General features: G+C 39.1%; 1 protein-coding gene, 5 non-coding genes and 1 pseudogene across 6 annotated transcripts; 3 read left to right on the forward strand and 4 right to left on the reverse strand.

Moving 5' to 3' along the window:
• Positions 1-1,103: 1,103 nt before the first annotated feature.
• trnaw-cca (transfer RNA tryptophan (anticodon CCA)) lies at positions 1,104-1,175 on the reverse strand. Its single transcript has one exon. It is a non-coding gene; the product is annotated as a tRNA-Trp (tRNA).
• A 7,799-nt stretch (positions 1,176-8,974) lies between these two features.
• trnaw-cca (transfer RNA tryptophan (anticodon CCA)) lies at positions 8,975-9,046 on the forward strand. The gene has a single exon. It is a non-coding gene; the product is annotated as a tRNA-Trp (tRNA).
• A 937-nt stretch (positions 9,047-9,983) lies between these two features.
• trnan-guu (transfer RNA asparagine (anticodon GUU)) lies at positions 9,984-10,055 on the reverse strand. The gene has a single exon. It is a non-coding gene; the product is annotated as a tRNA-Asn (tRNA).
• Positions 10,056-10,295: 240 nt separating this feature from the next.
• On the forward strand, positions 10,296-10,368 carry trnav-aac (transfer RNA valine (anticodon AAC)). Its single transcript has one exon. It is a non-coding gene; the product is annotated as a tRNA-Val (tRNA).
• A 2,251-nt stretch (positions 10,369-12,619) lies between these two features.
• On the forward strand, positions 12,620-12,692 carry trnav-aac (transfer RNA valine (anticodon AAC)). Its single transcript has one exon. It is a non-coding gene; the product is annotated as a tRNA-Val (tRNA).
• Positions 12,693-13,195: 503 nt separating this feature from the next.
• LOC116678426 (uncharacterized) lies at positions 13,196-13,314 on the reverse strand (annotated as a pseudogene).
• A 2,104-nt stretch (positions 13,315-15,418) lies between these two features.
• Positions 15,419-19,097, reverse strand: LOC116678425 (uncharacterized). The gene is made up of 5 exons (XM_032508355.1): positions 18,792-19,097; positions 17,320-18,296; positions 17,058-17,124; positions 16,409-16,574; positions 15,419-15,783 (listed from the first exon to the last, which is right to left on the reverse strand). Exons 1-5 carry the CDS (start codon positions 18,997-18,999, stop codon positions 15,621-15,623), a joined length of 1,581 nt encoding a protein of 526 aa, XP_032364246.1. The 5' UTR covers positions 19,000-19,097; the 3' UTR covers positions 15,419-15,620.
• Between the last annotated feature and the right edge of the window lie 328 nt (positions 19,098-19,425).

Consider the following 19,425-nt stretch of genomic DNA (forward strand, 5'->3'; position numbering starts at 1 on the left):
GGGGGGGGGGGGGGTTCATAACTGTTGGCAGTTCTAGTTACTGACTTGTATTTCGGTTAACCCTCTGGGGCCTGAGGTTATTTTCAGAGACAGGATATTAGCGGCATTTTTTTTTCCTCTGAGAGATGTCCCAAGATTGAGTAATCAAAAACAAAATGGTGTCTTACAAACACTAAGTGTTGCTAGGTTACCACCCTGTCTATTTTATTTTCATCTAGCAAGCTAAGATAACTCGAGCAGACAGTGTTGAATAAGTTTAATAAACAACTTTGATTTGATTCTTTGATACTTGTTGGCACATTGGTAATTACAGATAATGATTTTCATTTTCATTGAAAGATTTTTTCACAGATCATTTAAAATCTGCTTATATACATATCAGTAAACTAGCACATTTATCGGAACATTTGTATTCTTCATTTCATTGTTTATTGATAAATATACTTGATTAAAATCTACTAACCAGGAGAGAAGGGGGGGGGGGGGGGGGTATATCATTTTTTACCCTGATCCCAGTCCTAATATTCAGATACAGAGTTGGATCTGATACATATATTTACCTCAGTGTTAAATGATGAAAATATGCAGAAAGCACCTACAATAGAATTTGATATTAGTACTGATGCATTATGCGGAAACTTAATGGGTTAATTTAATGAAGCTGAATTTGAACAACTTAATAGATGTTTTATATCTCTTTAAACAGTTATTTTTTTTTGAAACTTAAAATTTGTTTATGTAAATTCTAAAAGTATAGAATTTGTCAAAGTAGCATGAAATAGGGCTGTTGGTGAGTTTGCAGTGCAGTGAACATTTCCATGGTAACAGGTTTCCACCAATCAGATATGTCACTGTAAAAATAGAATGTTTTGGCACATCAAAGGAATGCTTTTGATCCTTTAATGCGGATCAAAGGTGCTTACGATGTTCCATCTACACCATGTAATGCATATACACATCATCTTTCTTATTGATTAAAATAATTTAATGATCCTCAGTGGGGAAATTACAATTTACACTCAGTTACTAATCACACACAGGGCTAATATACACACACGCAGGACCCATTCATGCACACATGAGAGAACTGCAGTAAGGACATATGACCCCGACGTGATTTGAACACGCAACCTTCTGATCTGGAGTCAGACGCGCTACCATTGCGCCACGAGGTCTGCTGATTAATGCATGTACACATCAACTTTCGTTTTGATTAATGCATATCTGCTCTTTTTAAGGCATATACACATATGCATATATGCCTATACGTTATATGCCTATACGTTCTTTTTGAGTAATACATACAAACATCATCTTTCTTTTTGATTAATATAATTTAATCTATAATATTTATTGATCCCCAAGTGGGGAAATTACAATTTACACTCTGTGTACACTTTGTTAGTAATCACACACAGGCCTGAAATACACACACACACACTCAGGATCTATTCAAGCACTAATGGAGAGATGTCAGAGTGAGTGGGCTGCCAGCTGGACCAGCGCCTTGAGCGGTTGGGGGGGGGGTACCTGGCAGTTCCCAGGATGTGACGTGGCATCTAACCACACTCTGTAATTTAGTCCGCATGGGGACTTGAACTGGCGACCCTCCGGTTCCCAACGCAGCTCCCTACATGTGCCAACATTCTATTTTTTACAGGGACATATCTGATTGTAACGGCAAATGTCAGAAATATGGAGAGGTGCATTAAGACATCTTTTTAAAGCAGATGGACTTTTCCTTAGGAGAATTCCAGTCAATTTCAACACGTAGCTCTGTAGTTTGTACATTAGGAGGTCGTCAGTGGAGAGAGAAATGAAACCAATCGGTGGTGTCTACCCGTGTTATCCTCCTGCTAGAGTTAGCACCCAACAGCCTTAAACAGGGACAGTTAGTTTAAACCTGTTTTTAGCCTCTAAACAACCAATCAACCTCACTGAATACCAAACTGATTTTCACATGTTCTTTTGCTTCAAAGGTCATACATGTAGCTATTAAACAGGACACAAAATAAACTAAATATTGCATACTTACTGTGACTTTTGATGTATTTGATTAATGACTAGTCGCAGCTGTTATACATAAGTGTTTGAACAGATCACCTCATTTATGGACTATATTAATAATATATTAATATTCATGAACATTTCTGAATGAATCGCTAATAGCCTTATGATGATACCTAGGCTACTCTTTTTGGAGTGAAGCAGGAAGCTGAAGACGGATAACACCGTCTCGGAGTCGGCCAATCTGACCCGTCTGACAGCAAAGCACCGAGGAAACACTTCCTCAAAGCCACTTCCTGCTTCTTCCTGGAAACCTTCAAAATGAAAACACCAGATTTGGGAGAGTCTACACAAAAACCTTTCAAAAGGCGGTAAAGCTTATTTCTTCCTTCACATTTCTTAGAACCTTTCTTCAACATGAATCGCCGATTATTGTTTCAGATCAAGTTAAAACAAAATATTACTTTGATGTTAGCGATCACTGTGAGGAGATTAATACATATACACATCAACTTTCTTAATGCATATACACATCAACTTTCTTTTAGATTACTGCATATACACATCAACTTTCTTTTAGATTAATGCATATACACATCAACTTTCTTAATGCATATACACATCAACTTTCTTAATGCATATACAATCATCCTTCTTTTTGAATAATATAATGTAATATTTATTGATCCCCAGTGGGGAAATTACAATTTGTACCCTTTGTTAGTAATCCGGAGTCAGACACGCTACCGTTGCGCCTTGAGGTCTACTGATTAATGCATATACACATCAACTTTCTTTTAGATTAATGCATATACACATCAACTTTCTTTTAGATTAATGCATATACAGATAAACTTTATTTATGATTAATGCATATACACATCAACTTTCTTTTAGATCAATGCATATACACATCAACTTTTTTAGATTAATGCATATACAGATAAACTTTATTTATGATTAATGCATATACACATCAACTTTATTTTGATTAATGCATATACAGTGGCAAAACAAGCTACAATGTGAGGTAAAAAGGGAAAATGTCCATCTTGTATATACCTTCACAAAAGTGCTTGTTTTGCCACTGACAGGCTCAGATTAATATTCCAAGTGTCTGACAACTTTATGGAAAGGATTTTAAGCATTAAGCATTTTAAAAACATCCACGTAATTGCGATCGCTAAACCCACCAGACTCCATGTAAATTTACAGTAATTTTAGCATCGTAAAACGCACTTCATTAAAAGTTGACAGAACCAAAATAAAACTATGAAAAGCCGTTTTGGGTCGTCTTTTCACTTTTCCAATCATCACAACTCTAGTTTTGGTTTAATAAACTCCTAGTCACCGATTTACATGTGAAAATATGTCTGCTCTATCCACGTTAAAATAATTTACACATTTATAGTGTGATGTGTATATTCTCATAATGTATTACAATATATTTTGTTTTCATCCCTCAAAAATAAATAAAAATAAAATGAGATAAGTCTTATAGACTGGAATTGTCTACAGTGTATGACATCACAGCATTCTATAACACATCTAAAGAACTACTGGCCAATCAGCTGTGAGTTCACGATGACCTCATGAGTGAGGTCACAAAACGTCCATAGAGGACCTTATAAGTACAAGCCATGTTGAGTCTTTAAGTTCAGGGTCCTGCTCCGGGTAGCTGGAGGCCAGCGGCTTCTGCAGAGACCAGATGCTGCAAAAGCAGTTTGTCTTTGAGGCCTCCTCGTCTGAATCCGCCGACCTTCAGTCAGCCAGAGCAGAGGGCCCGACCTGCTCCGCCAAGGAACAGAGCTACCAGCTCTGAGGGCAGGGGTCAGGGACCAGGGTAAGTGGTTTAAAAAGGTATTAGGGATCATGAATGCGCTTCAGCAAAGCTAAAAACAAGTCTGAAAAAAAGCCCATAGTGTCACACCACCTTGTGTGTGTGTGTGTGTGTGGTGTGTGTGTGTGTGTGTGTGTGTGTGTGTGTGTGTGTGCGTGTGTGTGTGTGTGTGTGTGTGTGTGAGACCTCTCAGGTCATCTGGGACAGGTCTACTTTCTGTCCCCAGAGTCAGAACTAAACAGGGTGAAGCAGCTTTCAGTTTCTATGCTCCTCATATCTGGAATGAACTCCCAGAAACCTGCAGATCCGCTGCTACTCTCAGTTCTTTTAAATCACGGCTGAAGACCTTTCTTTACATGACTGCTCATTTCTTTAAATTTCTTATGCTGCACTGTAACTTTTATTCTAGTGTTTTATGTGTCCTAATGTTTCTATTTTGTTTTTAACTGTCTATTCATGTGTTTTATCAGTTTTTAATGCTTATGATTATTAACTGTTTGTACTTGTGTTTTATCTGTTTAACTGATTTTATGTAAAGCACTTTGAATTGCCCTGTTGCTGAAATGTGCTATAAAGTCACCAGACGTCTGAGATCAAAACTGGGAACATAATCCCTGAAAATGGAGAAACACGGGGACATTTCCAGTTTGACTATCAATCTGATTAAAAAACCTAATGTTGTGTCTTTAAAAACAGAACAGGGACAGAGGTAGTTTTTTATGTGATGTAGGCTATGATTGGTATTATGCAAATCACACACTATAAATATGGTAGAGAAGCAGAAACAGATAGTGGCAGTAAAGTCAGATAATTTAATAAGTAGAAGAAACAATATGATTATATTATTAGAGTCTACTTGAAGCTTTTTATATTTGTCTCTCTCTCTCACACACACACACACACACACACACACACACACACACACTGTACTACTACGTTGTTCTGCATCCATCTCCTCCCAGCCCTTGACATTTAGCAGTCCCACTCCCCACATCTACACATATACACACACAGACACACACACACAGACACACAGACACACACACACAGACACACACACACACACACACACACACACACACACACAGTAGGGCTGCACGATATTGACAAAATGTGATATTGCAATATTGATTATGAATACTGCAATATCAATATGTTTTCTGATATTTTTGCTGTTGCGCCACAAGGTCTACTTACTAATGCATATACACATCAACTTTCTTTTAGATTAATGCATATACACATCAACTTTCTTTTACATTGTCCTTCGGGTCCAGGGGACCCGTGGCATTGGCCTTATGGGTCCTTGGGACCCGTGGCATTGTCCTTTGGATCCCGGGGACCCTTGACTTTGTCCCTTGGGTCCTTTTTATGGGTGTTACAGCAGGTATGAGTAGTTTCCATTTTTATGGATGAAATAAACTTGACATGCCGTTAAGTTTACTCTTCAGCAGGTGGAGACATTTCATTTCAGACACAGATGCTTTGTTAAACATCAACAGACTAGAAATAGACTTAATAGGAATTAGCAGAGGATGGTTTTGATCCATCGACCTCTGGGTTATGGGCCCAGCACGCTTCCGCTGCGCCACTCTGCTCTGCTGTTCAACCTCAGGGGCTGGAAAATCTGTGATTCACATTTCTGTTGTCTAAAACAGTTTCTATCTGTATGTCCTATATGTAAAAATAAACATAATAAACATTATAACTTGTATAAAGCACATACTATTTACTTACTATAGCCATAAAGGAAATGCTTGTGGCTTGAAGATCGAGGTCCTGCTCATAAAACATCAAACAGGCACAGTCTCTGTGGCGCAATAGGTCACCGCATTCGGCTGTTAACTGAAAGGATGGTGGTTCAAGTCCACCCAGGGACGTTTGTTGCTTAAATAACCTGCAGAGAGCCAACTCTGTCTTCAGCTCCTTTGAATCTGCTGTCTGCAAGTTGTCTGGTCCCACTCCAACCATCATTGCTACTGCTTCCCTAAACAGAATAGTGTTTTTTTTAAATGACTTTGCTGCTTTCCTTACCCACTTATCCTCTCTCTCACCAAACATAATACTGCTGGGTCAAAAACCACATGGACAATATCAACCTGCCTCTCACCAAAGACTTCACCTCCTGCTTAGACAGTTTTGGATGTCAGCAACATACCACTTTTCCGACACACTCCAAAGGACATATTCTGGACTTAATCTGCTGCTCTGGTTTCTAACCCTGTCTGACCTTACAGCAGATGAACTCCCTATAACTGACCATTTTCTCCTCTCATTTCCAGTGAAACTCCATCTCTCCATCTCAAAAATACCACGCCTTATTTAATTTCGGAACACAAAGAATATCAACCCCGCCACACTCAATTCAACTATTCACTCCTTCTGCCTTCCTGACACTCACAATCTCTCCACCCGATGATCTGGTCTCTCATTACAACACTGGACTCCATAATATTCTGAATTCTCTTGCACCGTTGAAAAACAGATCTGTTTCTTTCTCTGTCTCCGCCCCTTGGTTCACCCCCCGATCTTGTCTCATGAAAGCCAAAGGTCGGCAACTTGAACGTCTCCATAGGAAAACTGGTCTCACTATTCACAAAGAAATGTACAACAACCACATCCTACGTTACAAGGACTCTATTGCCAGCACCAAATCCCATTACTCCCCCACAAGAACTTGTGTGCGCAGAGTTGTTACTGTTCACGCTATATTATACAATTAAATTAATATTTAATGTGGTTTCCACCACATAGGGACCCTCTAGGGCAGTTCAAATCGATTGCAAAAACAGACCTGTAGGTGTCGCACCATGCCTGCTGTGTGCGAGCTACTGTCATTTAGAGATAATATAGAAATTAAGTTTTATGTTCTGGGATTTTGGAAAGCAAAATACTTTCTATTATTTTCATTATAACTGTGCTTTCACAAATCCCGTTTCTTAGCCCTGCTGCTTAAGGCATAGCCTACTCACCAAAATGAGCTCTTTCTCCTCATAATGTTTGTCTGATTTCCATGTTTGCTATTATACTGCGTGAACATTTTTAGGAGTTGACTGTAACACTCACAAATTTAAAAAACATGTCACATATAGGCCTACAGTCCAGTGGGGGGTGTGGCTCTAGTGTGTGTAATAGACAACAAATGGTACATTCTATAAAGCTACTTTGAGATGGTCATTCATTTTTTTGGATTGGATTTCTGCAGAAAAAGAAACAAATGCATCTGTAAAACACAATCTATAATCAATACAATATACTGACAATTGTATAAGAGTCTACCTGACAGATCTAAAATATTGCAGTTTCTGTAATTTCGGCTGATGATAGTGTTTTTTTGTCATTGTGGTATGATTGACTAAATGTTCCTGTTGGAAGAGAACATGTTGTTGATGGGTGGCAGTAGCTCAATATGTGGTAGTTGGGTGTCCTCCCCCAGCAAGGATTTGAGCATCAACGGCTTCATTTCCTCTATTAACATAGGCTTTTATGCACCAATTTACATATACATCTAATACCTGAAACACATTAAAAACATCTAACACCTGAAACACCTGAATCACTTCAGACACATCAAAGACATCAAACCCTGAACACATAAACATCTGAAACTCATCAAACACCTGAAACGCATCAAAGACATCAAACACCTGAAACACATCCAACACCGGAAGCACAAACAGATCAAACACCTGAAACATATCAAACACATAAAAGACATTAAACACCTGAAACACATACAATACATCAAAGACATCAAACACATGAAACACATAAACATCTGAAACTCATCAAAAACCTGAAACACATCAAAGACATCAAACACCTGAAACACATCCAACACCGGAAGTAAAAACAGATCAAACACCTGAAACATATCAAACACATCGAAGACATTAAACACCTGAAACACATAAAAACATCAAAAACATCAAACACCTGAAACACCTGAAAGATATCAAAAACATCAAACACATCAAACATCTCAAACACCTGAACAAATTGAACACCTGAAACATATCAAACCCCTGAAACATATCAAACACATGAAACATATCAAACACATGAAACATATCAAGCACCTGAAACACATCAAACATCTGAAACACATCAAACATCTGAAACACATCAAACACCTGAAACACATAAAACACGTCAAACACCTTCAACTAATCAAACACATCAAACACCTGAAACACATCAAACATCTGAAACATATCAAACACTTGAAACACATCAAACACCTGAAAAACATCAAACATCTGAAACACATCAAACACCTGAAACAAATCAAACACCTGAAACATATCAAACACCTGAAACACATCAAACACATCAAATACATCAAACACCTGAAACACATCAAACACATCAAAGACATCAAGCACCTGAAACATATAAAAAACATCAAAAACCTGAAACACATAAAACACATCAAAGACATCAACACCTGAAACACATAGAACACCGGAAGCACAAACACATAAAAAACATAAAACACATCAAAGACATCTGGAAACACCAGAAACACATCAAACACATCAAACACCTGAAACACATAAAAAACATCAAACACCTGAAACACATCAAACACCTGAGACCCATCAAAAACCTGATACACATCAAACACATCAAACAACTCAAACACCTGAAACAAATTGAACACCTGAAACACATCAAACACTTGAAACACATCAGACACATGAAACATATCAAACATCTGAAACACATTGAACAACTGAAACACATCTCAAACACAAAAAAAAATCAAAGACCTGAAATACATCAAACACATCAAACACCTGAAACACGTTAAACAACTGACACACATCAACCACATCAAACATCTGAAACACATCAAACACCTGAAACACATCAGACACATCAAAGACATAAAAGATATTAACACCTGAAACACATTAATCACCAGCTTCAGGTAAGTAGGCCTCAAAGACCAACTGCTTTTGCGTCGCACGGTCCCTGCGTTCTGGAAGCGAGGCCTCCAAAGCCAAACTTTCAAAAAGCTTTCGTAGCGCCTGGTCTCTGCCGAAGCCGCTGGCCTCCAGCTACCCGGAGAAGAACTCTACAACTTAAATCAGTCATGCATTAGTGTACATGCATAAGTCAACAGACCTTGTGGCGCAATGGTAGCGCGTCTGACTCCAGATCAGAAGGTTACGTGTTCAAATCACGTCAGGGTCAAATGTTGATGGGTGACAGTAACTCAGTATGTGGTAGTTGGGGGTCCTCCCCAAGAAAGGATTTCAGCATCAAAGGCACATCAATCATCTCAAACACCTCTCGATTTTAGTTACAGAGTGAGGCATCGCACTTCTCTTCCATCTTTGTTGAGAGTTGCACATGCGCAGTACCTAGGTAAGGATTGCAAGCCAATCAGGAGCAGAGTATAGTCTGGACTACAGTAGAGCTGTTTGGAACCAGTGTTTTCTTTTGGAGATTCATGATCCCTAATACCTTTCTAAACCACTTACCTGGTCCCTGACCCCTGTCCCCAGAGCTGGTAGCTCTGTTCCTTGGCGGAGCCAGTTGGGCCCCCTGCTCTGGCTGGCTGGAGGTCAGCGGCTTCAGGTGAGGAGGCCTCAAAGACCAACTGCTTTTGCAGCATCTGGTCCTAGTCTTCTGGAAGCGAGGCCTCCAAAGACAAGCTGCTTTCGCAGCGCCTAGTCTCTGCCGAAGCTTCTGGCCTTCAGCTGCCCGGAGCAGAACCCTGAACTTAAAGACTCAACACGGCTTGTACATATAAGGTTCTCTATGGATGTTCTGTGACCTCATCATGAACTCACAGCTGATTGGTCAGTAGTCCTTTTGATGTGTTATAGAATGCTGTGATGTCATACAACGTAGACAATTCCAGTCTATAAGACTTATCTCATTTTATTTTTATTTATTTTTGAGGGATGAAAACAAAATATATTGTAAAAAAGTATGAGAATATACACATCACACTATAAATGTCACACTATAAATTGTGTAAATTAATTTAACGTGTATAGAGCAGACATATTTTCACATGTAAATTGGTAAATATTATATTTGATTATTAATAGCTTTGATAGCAGGATCATTCTCAATCCTTTTGTAAAACCTTGTAAAACCACTGGTTAGCTGGTAGAAAAATCTCCCCGTCGGGGAATCGAACCCCGATCTTCCGCGTAACAGGCGGAGATACTGTCCATTATACTAACGTGGAACGCCCAAGCTTAATTCTTGGCACATCAAGAAATAGGTGACACTATTCCAACATTCAGACCACAGTCAATGCATGTAGAAATATTTAGGTTTACTACATATTTGCTATCATTCAAATCCATGACAAAGCATCTGTGACTGAATCTAGTTTAAAATCTCTATTTTGTAGCTTTTGAACATTTGCAGTAAAATAAAAATGGTGCATTTACCCACAAATATGCAAAATAAATGCATTTCATCAGTTTCCGTAGTGTAGTGGTTATCACGATCGCCTAACACGCGAAAGGTCCCCTGTTAGAAACAGGGCAGAAACACATTTCTTTGTTTGTATTGACTTCGCACAATCAAACTCTGCGAAGTTAAACTCTCCATGACGTTCACGGAAAAATCTCCCTGACGTGAAATCGTGGCCAGGCCTACCAAAGTTTCCCCACTGCAGTAGTCATCACATTCAGAGATTCAGGAGTATCCTGTCGAAAATTGATGCAGAAAAACTAGTCCACGCATTTGTTACTTCTAAGCTGGATTACTCCAGTTCTTTATTATCAGGTTGCTTAAAAGAGTCCATAAAGATTCTTCAGCTGATCCAGAATGCTGCAGCACGTGTTCTGATAGGAACCAGGAAAAGAGATCACATCTCTCCTGGTTTGGCTTCTCTGCATTGGCTTCCTGTAAAATCCAGAATAGAATTTAAAATCCTTCTTCTCACCTACAAAGCTCTTCATGTTCAAGCACCATCTTATCTTAAAGAGCTCATTGTACCTTATTACCCCACCAGAGCACTGCGCTCCCAGAATGCAGGGTTCCTTGTGGTTCCTAAAGTCTCCAAAAGTAGAATGGGAGCCAGAGTGTTCAGCTATCAAGCTCCTCACCAGGTTCCCGTTTGGGTTCAGGAGGCAGACACCATCTCCACATTTAAGAGTAGGCTTGAGACTTTCCTCTTTGATGAAGCTTATAGGTAGTTCTGGCTCAGTTTTTCCTTGCCTCTTTCGCCTAGTGCTTGCTCTTGGTGGGAATTTTCCGGTTTCTGTAAATAACATCACAGAAGATGGTCTGGACCTGCTCTTTTATGAAAAGCGCAATGAGATAAGTGTTGTTGTGATTTGGCGCTATATAAATTAAATTGAATTGAATTAAATTACCTGAACCTCAACTTCCTAGCCTCATAATTGATGTTTTACATTCTTGGATCCGTGTTAGGTTCCTGCTGTCTGCCTACGTTCCTGATTCCTGAGGTAGGTGATCATATCGTCACTGAAAACATATCTTTGATAGCAGGATCATTCTCAATCCTTTTGTAAAACCTTTGTCTTTCTTGGAGTATATCCACTATAATACATTCGTAAAAAATGTCATATCTTTTGCTATGGTTGGGCCTCGTATCCAAACTACTCTGGCAGATGATACTAGTGTTGATGTAGCCTTGGGAAATAATTAGCAGCTGGTAGACAGATCTCCCCATCGGGAAATAAAACCCCAGTCTTCCGTGTGAGAGGCGGAGGCGACCATCCAAAGTTTCAGTAGTATTGTGGTTTTTGTGTTGGAACAAGTTGCACTGTTTGAAATAAGCTTTTGAGATACAAGAACGTCTTCACTTGGGACAGCAATTGACTCCCAACCCGATGGGAGAAATCCTGAGCTTTGAGATTTGGAGGGGCTGACTTTGATTCCAAATGCTTGACACTGGACTTCAATCTGCCCCAGTGGGCGCTGTAGATCACTGTTTGATGAAGCCCACAGAACAACATAATCTGGAAAGAGCAGAAAAGGAATTATAAGGTGCCCAGACTTGACACTCTCCCACCTTCTGCTGCGCCTTGTGAGGTGCTGTTCATGTCCAGTAGATATGCTTTTTCCATCGCTTGACGATATTCCCATTTAGGGTCAGGAGTTCTCCTCCCATGCTGAACACAGCCTGAGCCAAGGCACGCTTTCCCCCTCATGATTCACCCCAGTGGAAGCTGTAGATCAATGCCTGATAAAGCCAAATGAACCACATAGTCTGCAAAGAGCATAAATGGAATTCCAAGGTTGCCAGACTTGACACTCTCCCAAGTCCTGCGGCACCTTGTGACGTTTTGTTCACGTCCAGGAGTTGTGCTCTTTCAATCGCTTGAAATTATTCCCATTTAGGATCAGGAGTTCTCCTTCCATGCTGAACACAGCTTGAGCCAAGGCCCACTTTCCCGAGTAGTCCCACGCGTTCGCCGGGACTTCCTCGAGGCCTTGCATTGGTTAGCTGGTAGAAAAATCTCCCCGTCGGGGAATCGAACCCCGATCTTCCGCGTGACAGGCGGAGATACTGTCCATTATACTGACGAGGAATGCCCAGGCTTAATATTTGGCACATCAAGAAATAGGTGGCGCTATTCCAACATTCAGACCACAGTCAATGCATGTAGAAATATTTAGGTTTACTACATATTTGCTATCATTCAAATCCATGACAAAGCATCTGTGACTGAATCTAGTTTAAAATCTCTATTTTGTAGCTTTTTGAACATTTGCAGTAAAATAAAAATAGTGCATTTTCCCACAAATATGCAAAATAAATGCCTTTTGTCAGTTTCCGTAGTGTAGTGGTTATCACGTTCGCCTAACACGCGAAAGATCCCCTGTTCGAAACAGGGCGGAAACACATTTCTTTGTTTGTATTGACTTCGCACAATCAAACTCTGCAAAGTTAAACTATCCATGACATACACGGAAAAATCTCCCTGACGTGAAATCGTGGCCAGGCCTGCCGAAGTTTCCCCAGTGCATTAGTCATCACATTCAGAGATTCAGGAGTATCCTGTCGAAAATTGATGCAGAAAAACTAGTCCACGCATTTGTTACTTCTAAGCTGGATTACTCCAGTTCTTTATTATCAGGCTGCTTAAAAGAGTCCATAAAGATTCTTCAGCTGATCCAGAATGCTGCAGCACGTGTTCTGATAGGAACCAGGAAAAGAGATCACATCTCTCCTGGTTTGGCTTCTCTGCATTGGCTTCCTGTAAAATCCAGAATAGAATTTAAAATCCTTCTTCTCACCTACAAAGCTCTTCATGTTCAAGCACGCAAGCAAGCTTGTGTTGGAACAAGTTTCCTTGTCAGCTCTGCGTCCAGCAAAGAAGTCACAGCGCCTTAGGCTAACTAAAAAGCTTACAGCACCAGGTATTCCCAGGCGGTCTCCCATCCAAGTACTAAGCCTGCCCAACCCTGCTTGGCTTCCGAGATCAGACGAGAGCGGGCGCTTTCAGGGTGGGTTAGGGGTTAGGGGTTAGGGTTAGGTGTAGGGTTTTTTGGAACTTCCAGATTCCATATTCCAAAATAAATAATTCAAAATGTGGAATTCAAGAATCAGTTCACGAGTGACCACTAGAGTTCAGCAAAACCTTAAAAATTGCCAAATTCCAGATTTTGATCTAAAATTACAGAAAATTATCACTACAGGCAATGTGACCCAGAGTAGCAAATTTTAATAGAAATTACTCTAAATCCATATTTTCATATATTATCATCTTAAAATCTTAATTATTTAACAGATATTTTAATTAAGTGTTTATTAACTTCCTTTTGTGTCATAAGTGTCAAAATTGACAGGATTTACCAGAGCAACCCCGGCATTCAGCCAAAAGGGTTCCTAAGTCTCTATTCCATTGTTGTTCCCCAAATGGGCCCCGAGACGAGGGCTAATGCTGGGAAGGGCCGAAACAGCAATATATGAAGGGTGCATTGTAGAGCGACAAGCGAAGCATAGTTTGAATGGGCTGGACAAGCTGAGCATAGGCGTCTTTGAGCCAAAGCTTTAACCACTTCCTGTCTAAAATTTAGGGGGGAACGAATAATGATAATTTTAATCTCTTTAAACCTCTTATAAAACACTGGAAAATATATGATTTTCTCGCCTAAATTTTTACCCCCTAAAAAGTGCTGCAGTTTCCACATGCTTTGGCCCTCTGTGATGACCCTGAGGTCATTGTGAAGCTAACACTCTCAATTTGTTGTTTCTAGTGGCATTGTGACACTAGGCCTTACTGACACAGAGCTACACAGGTTAGAACACAGAATTTCTACTTCCGTCCAAGTAAATCATCTGAAAAATTAATAAAAAGCACTACTGTAAGCATATTACAGGTGCTATATATTAAAATAGTACCCTAGCCACATGTCTCAACTTAGAACAGAAAAAATCCAGAAGAAAATTACTTATAAAATGGATTTTATATGAATGTATTTCTACAGATATGTCTGTGCGTTTATCTCATTTCTTATTTCTAAAAAAGCCCAAAAAGTGCTAAATACATAACTTCTGAAATACAAAAACACATCCACATCACTCACACACATGCCTTAAAGAAGTACATACATAGATTTATAGGAATAAGTAATCATAATTTGATGAAATGGTGAAATGCCATAAGACGGCCTTATTTTTGCAATGAAAGGGCTGGAGACCATCCCAGGGATAGTTTTTTTTGGCCATGTTTGATATCATTCAACTCGTCTTCCTATTGGCTACACAGGAATGCCAGTTTTATTACCTTTTTCTCTGACTGGTGGGAAATGCTGTCAGTTTTTCCCACGTGGGCCCAATGGTGACTGTGGGATTTGATTGGCTTACCTTGGGAGTATCTTGAGAAATACTGATGCTATTGGCTGAGAACAAAGTTCATTGGAAACTGCACAACCCACAGATTCCGAAGGTGTGCCGAGTGAGAATGTAGCGCGCACACGGAAAAAGATACACGCGATCAAAACCGAGAAATGATGCATGATCTAGATTTCTGAACGTCGAAACTTGGCCAGAAACTACAAGATTGTGAGGGGACCAGATAATTATGGATTACAAGGCTTGGATATTCTAATAGCTTGGACTGTTAGGAATGTAGGAAAACCAAGTCTTTAGCGATCTTTCACCGCTGCACTGTAAAACTTTTCACCGTAAATTTACAGTAATATACTGGCAGCAGCTTCGCCAGTAAACTAGTTAATTTACAATAAGCATACTGTATTTTATAATTAAGGTATTTTACTGTAAACGGGTATACAGTTACTTACTGTATTATTTGAATTTACAGTAATATACTGGCAGCAGCTTCGCCAGTAAACTACTGTTAATTTACAGTAAGCATACTGTATTTTATAATTAAGGTATTTTACTGTAAACGGGTATACAGTTACTAACTGTATTATTTGAATTTACAGTAATATACTGGCAATCTCAGTATACTGATCCAGAAGAAGAAATTCCGCATTTTTAAATATACCTCAGGGAACACTGCAATAAATAATTTGTCCTAAATAACAATGAAAAAGCAAGATTCAAAATCTAATTAATTATTTATTTTATAATCAATCAAAAATGTAGGAACTCATCTTTTAACTGCTTGGCTCAGTCATGCAGTAATCATTATATCAACAATTTATCAAACGTCAATGCACTTGAATGGGGCCAAACAGTACAGCCGCAAGAACTAAACTAAACACAAAAACTAGCAGTATTGGCCTTTTATCTGCAGATATTGTTAAATGATTATCAATAAATAATAACTGCAGCTAAACAAAACAATACAAAAGAAACTCAAACAAAGTCCCACTTGAAGTCATTGAGCTTCCTTATCAGGGTGCAGACATGTGGGTTCACTGTGGAAGGTTTCTTCTGGACCATCTTTCCAGTTTTTCTGCTGGGGGTTGGTCCACTGTGTGCCTTTGATCCTCTCTCAGGATTAATCCCCATGCAGATCCTAAATGACAATGGAACAACACAAAGGTTAATGAAGAAATGGTTCATTTTGGAGAAGATATACTCTTTTAGTGTTAAAGTCACTACAGCTTAATTTGTATTTTTCTTATACAAGCAGTATTAAGCTACTAAACAAGATTAAAAACTGTATAATATTTATGCCAATGGAGAAGTACACATTCCAAAGGAAATAAACAATACAGTTACCAATAATTTAGAAATGTCCAGAAATTATTTCTGGAAAAGATATTTTACAGCATAATACAACTAAGTTCAATTTATTCCTTCTGCATTTGTTGGTAACATTTCATGAACATTGGAGCTGTGTTGTTACAGTATTATTTTAGAAAACTTTAATGAGGGAAATATTCTTTTATTTTGAAATGTCACAAAAAGTAATGATGCTTGACGGTGGGTAGTTATGGGGCTGCCGCTACAGCGTGACAAGTGACAATAGGCGGGGTTTTCGCGAAATTTCTTCAAACCCCTAAGTATTTTTATTTAAGTCAATGTATATGCTTGTAGCACATCAGAAGCTTTAGCTACTGAAATTCAAATCTTGGAGCACTTAATCAATAAAAAGTCAATCCCGGTGCATAATACAGTCTGTGTGGAAAATCTCCTACCTCTGAATGAACTCCAACGAGCATGCAGCCTGGTCCTGGTACTGCAGGTTAAAGTTGTAGTATGTTGACAGTAGAACAGCAAGCCCCAGCACAAAGGACCCCCCCTCACTGACAACCTGGCCCTCCACGCTCACACACCCCCGCTGATCAGTCAGCAAAGTTGGACCTAAAAGAAATAGGAATAGTTAATAGAGTTGGTAACAATATGATTTCACTGTACATAAATTCATTTGATTTGAATTTATTTACATAGGGTTGGGAAAAAAATTGCTTCAGTAATTTCATTACAACTTGTGTGTGACAAATACTGCATGTCAAAACCAAACAAAATAAGCTTAGATTCATAAGTTTATTTTTTTTAATCACGTATGGAAATGTCTTCATATTTATGGCTATGGTAGAATTATACATTGTTTTACAAATATAAAACTAAAAATTATTTTTTTCTATGGCATTTTGGCTTTACCCAACTAATACAAAGCCTGATGACTTTCCGTCAGTGTATTTCCCCCGTAGCCCACGGTGTGTTAGGTCATAACAACCAACATATTTTTGTTAATGCTCTGTAGTATTGACTGTTATATAAAAAATATGATAATAATGAGCTCAAAAAGGTAATGCAAAGTAGACTGCTATTCAAACAACGTACCGAGTACTATTAGTCTCGGGCTTTCAGGCAGCTGGACAGTCTGGATCATGGCTGGAGTGGAAGACACCTGCAAAGAAAAAACATAACAAAAATGCAATAATTACCTTATAGTAACATTTTGATAGAAATTAAACATTTAAATTATAACATAGGGAAAGATATTGTGGGAGGAAAGGAGGATCGTGTATGTACTTTATGTATGTATTTCTCTGCTTTAATAATTGTTCTAAAATCAAACTGACATTGTCAGATTTATACTTACATCAGCTTCGATGATGAGGGCGTCCAGTGGTTCTTTGAAATGCGCCATCACCAGCTGGATGATGTTGGGAGCTGTCACACTGCAGCCAGCTCTGTAGAGAACAGCTTTAACGTCTTCATTGTTTGTGTTTTGTTTGAAGAATTCAGTGAGGATTTTGCCATGCTCTTCAACAAAGGCCTCGATTTTTCGTACAATTGGAACATCAGTCAGCAGTTCAAAATGAGAACACATGCATCTTGGCACAAACAAGTAGGGCCATTGCTGCTTCAAGTCTTCAAATGCTGGCCCTGGAATGGCATTTATCATTTGACGCTGCAGGTAGTACGTTGTCTCCATAAAGTTTATCACTTCTGCCCTTTCCACTCCTGACAAACCTTCTTGTGAAAAGATCTCCGTCATCCTTTGTCTCATCTCTTCCAAAGCTTCTGATGTCTCCTCAGGTGGAAGTTCAGGGTTCCATCGTATGCAGCCATAACTGTCTGCAGGTTGTCGTTGTGGTGTTTCCGCAGTCACTGCCTTAGATTTTCTCCGCCGAGCCAGGGTGTTGTTTCTGTTTAAATGCTCTACGCGTACTTTCATTTGAGATAAAATTGATTCATATCCTGCTCCTATTGTTGTTCTTCCATCATCCATTGTATCTGCAAACGACTGTGGATACTGTCTCACTATGGCCTTTGCAATCAGCAGACATTGGGCTCTGCTTGGATTCACTTCAAACTTTCTCATGTCATCAACAAGTATTCGAATAAACTGTCGCCTGTCCCCCGGCAGAGGCCTCTTTCCATTCTGAATGGCTGTACGCAGGGCAAGTGGCATTGTGTCCCACTTAATTTCAAAAGTGTCAGGCCAGTTTCCTACTCTCAGGTGAGGTGGAGACATTGGAGGAGAGGACATGGGGCTACTTGATAATGAAGAGGTCTCCATCAATGGGCTGCATGCAGACATCTGCCTGCGAAGGTCACAGCTGTTCTCTGGCTCTGCAATGACAACATTTTTCAATTTTAAGATAGTATGTTGTAGAGTCAGAATGATACCCCTCACTCACAAATTTATAGATATTTGTAGTTTTGTATATAATTGCTGAATTAAGATCAATCATGTTACTATAAATTTTAGAAGCCACCTGTGAATGGGTAAAACTTGCTAAGTGTGTTGACAAAACACCATAATTTAATACCTGTACATATTTACTGAGACTTACATTTCTTTAATATGTTAATAGAAATATGATACACATTTATTTATTTTCTCTAATCTTCTTTTGTCATTGTACAGTATCTACTTTTATCTTCTAAATTATATTATTGTACTTTTTTATTATTGTCTTCTCTTCTTTTATCGTCACATTTTATTTATCTTCTCTTGTCTTAACTTCTATTAGTTTATTATCTATCGTCTTCTCTCATTAAGATAAATACAATTTTATAACTCATACAATATAGCTTGCAAATACACTCAAAAGGTTAGATTACCTTTGGGCTTCCAGGCTTCCAGCAGTTTTCTGCACTGAATTGGCCGGATGAACTCTTCCATGTCCTGCTCTCTCACATACTGCAAGTCTTCTCTGCTGTCCACTCCTTGCTGCATAAGCTTCTCAATCACATTTTGTAGTGACTCTGGAGCGATGCTGGGAAGAGTGCAGAGGATGGACTCTCTGATCAGAGCACTAGGGTCCAACATCCTATAGGGACGGGAAAGAGTGGTGAATTGCTATTACTGATAAACCCTGCATATCATACTCTGGCAGAGGATAGTAGTCCAGTAATTTGTCATGCTCAGTGCAAACATACTGTGCATCAGTTGTAAGGCAATGAACCCCTTGATCAACTAGACAAACAGATCTGCATTTTTCTGTGACAAAGAAGACCACAGAAGCATTTTGAGTTAGAATCAACTTAATCCTGCCAAAGACTAGTCCTTCATTGTCTTCCTCTAACACAACACACATGTTCTTTTTATAGCATGTACCCTTTACGGTAACTTCATGAGCAGCAACAGTGTTGCTTGGCAGAAAACTGAAATGAGCAACTGCCTTTTGTATCCTGTCGTTGTAGTCCGGTACAAAGAAATCTGTCCCTCCTGCTACAACTACACATTGTGGGAGGA

Source organism: Etheostoma spectabile, unplaced genomic scaffold (assembly GCF_008692095.1).
Source record: "Etheostoma spectabile isolate EspeVRDwgs_2016 unplaced genomic scaffold, UIUC_Espe_1.0 scaffold00007357, whole genome shotgun sequence".
Lineage (NCBI taxonomy): Eukaryota > Metazoa > Chordata > Actinopteri > Perciformes > Percidae > Etheostoma > Etheostoma spectabile.

Bases quoted from the DNA above. Each gene is read 5' to 3' on its own strand.
- LOC116678425 (XM_032508355.1), bottom strand. From the start codon at position 18,999: ATGTTGGACCCTAGTGCTCTGATCAGAGAGTCCATCCTCTGCACTCTT. The intron at 17,125-17,319 runs GTAAGTATAAAT...TTTTCTTTGCAG, and splicing joins CCCTCATCATCGAAGCTGAT to GTGTCTTCCACTCCAGCCAT. The intron at 16,575-17,057 runs GTACGTTGTTTG...TATTTCTTTTAG, and splicing joins CCCGAGACTAATAGTACTCG to GTCCAACTTTGCTGACTGAT.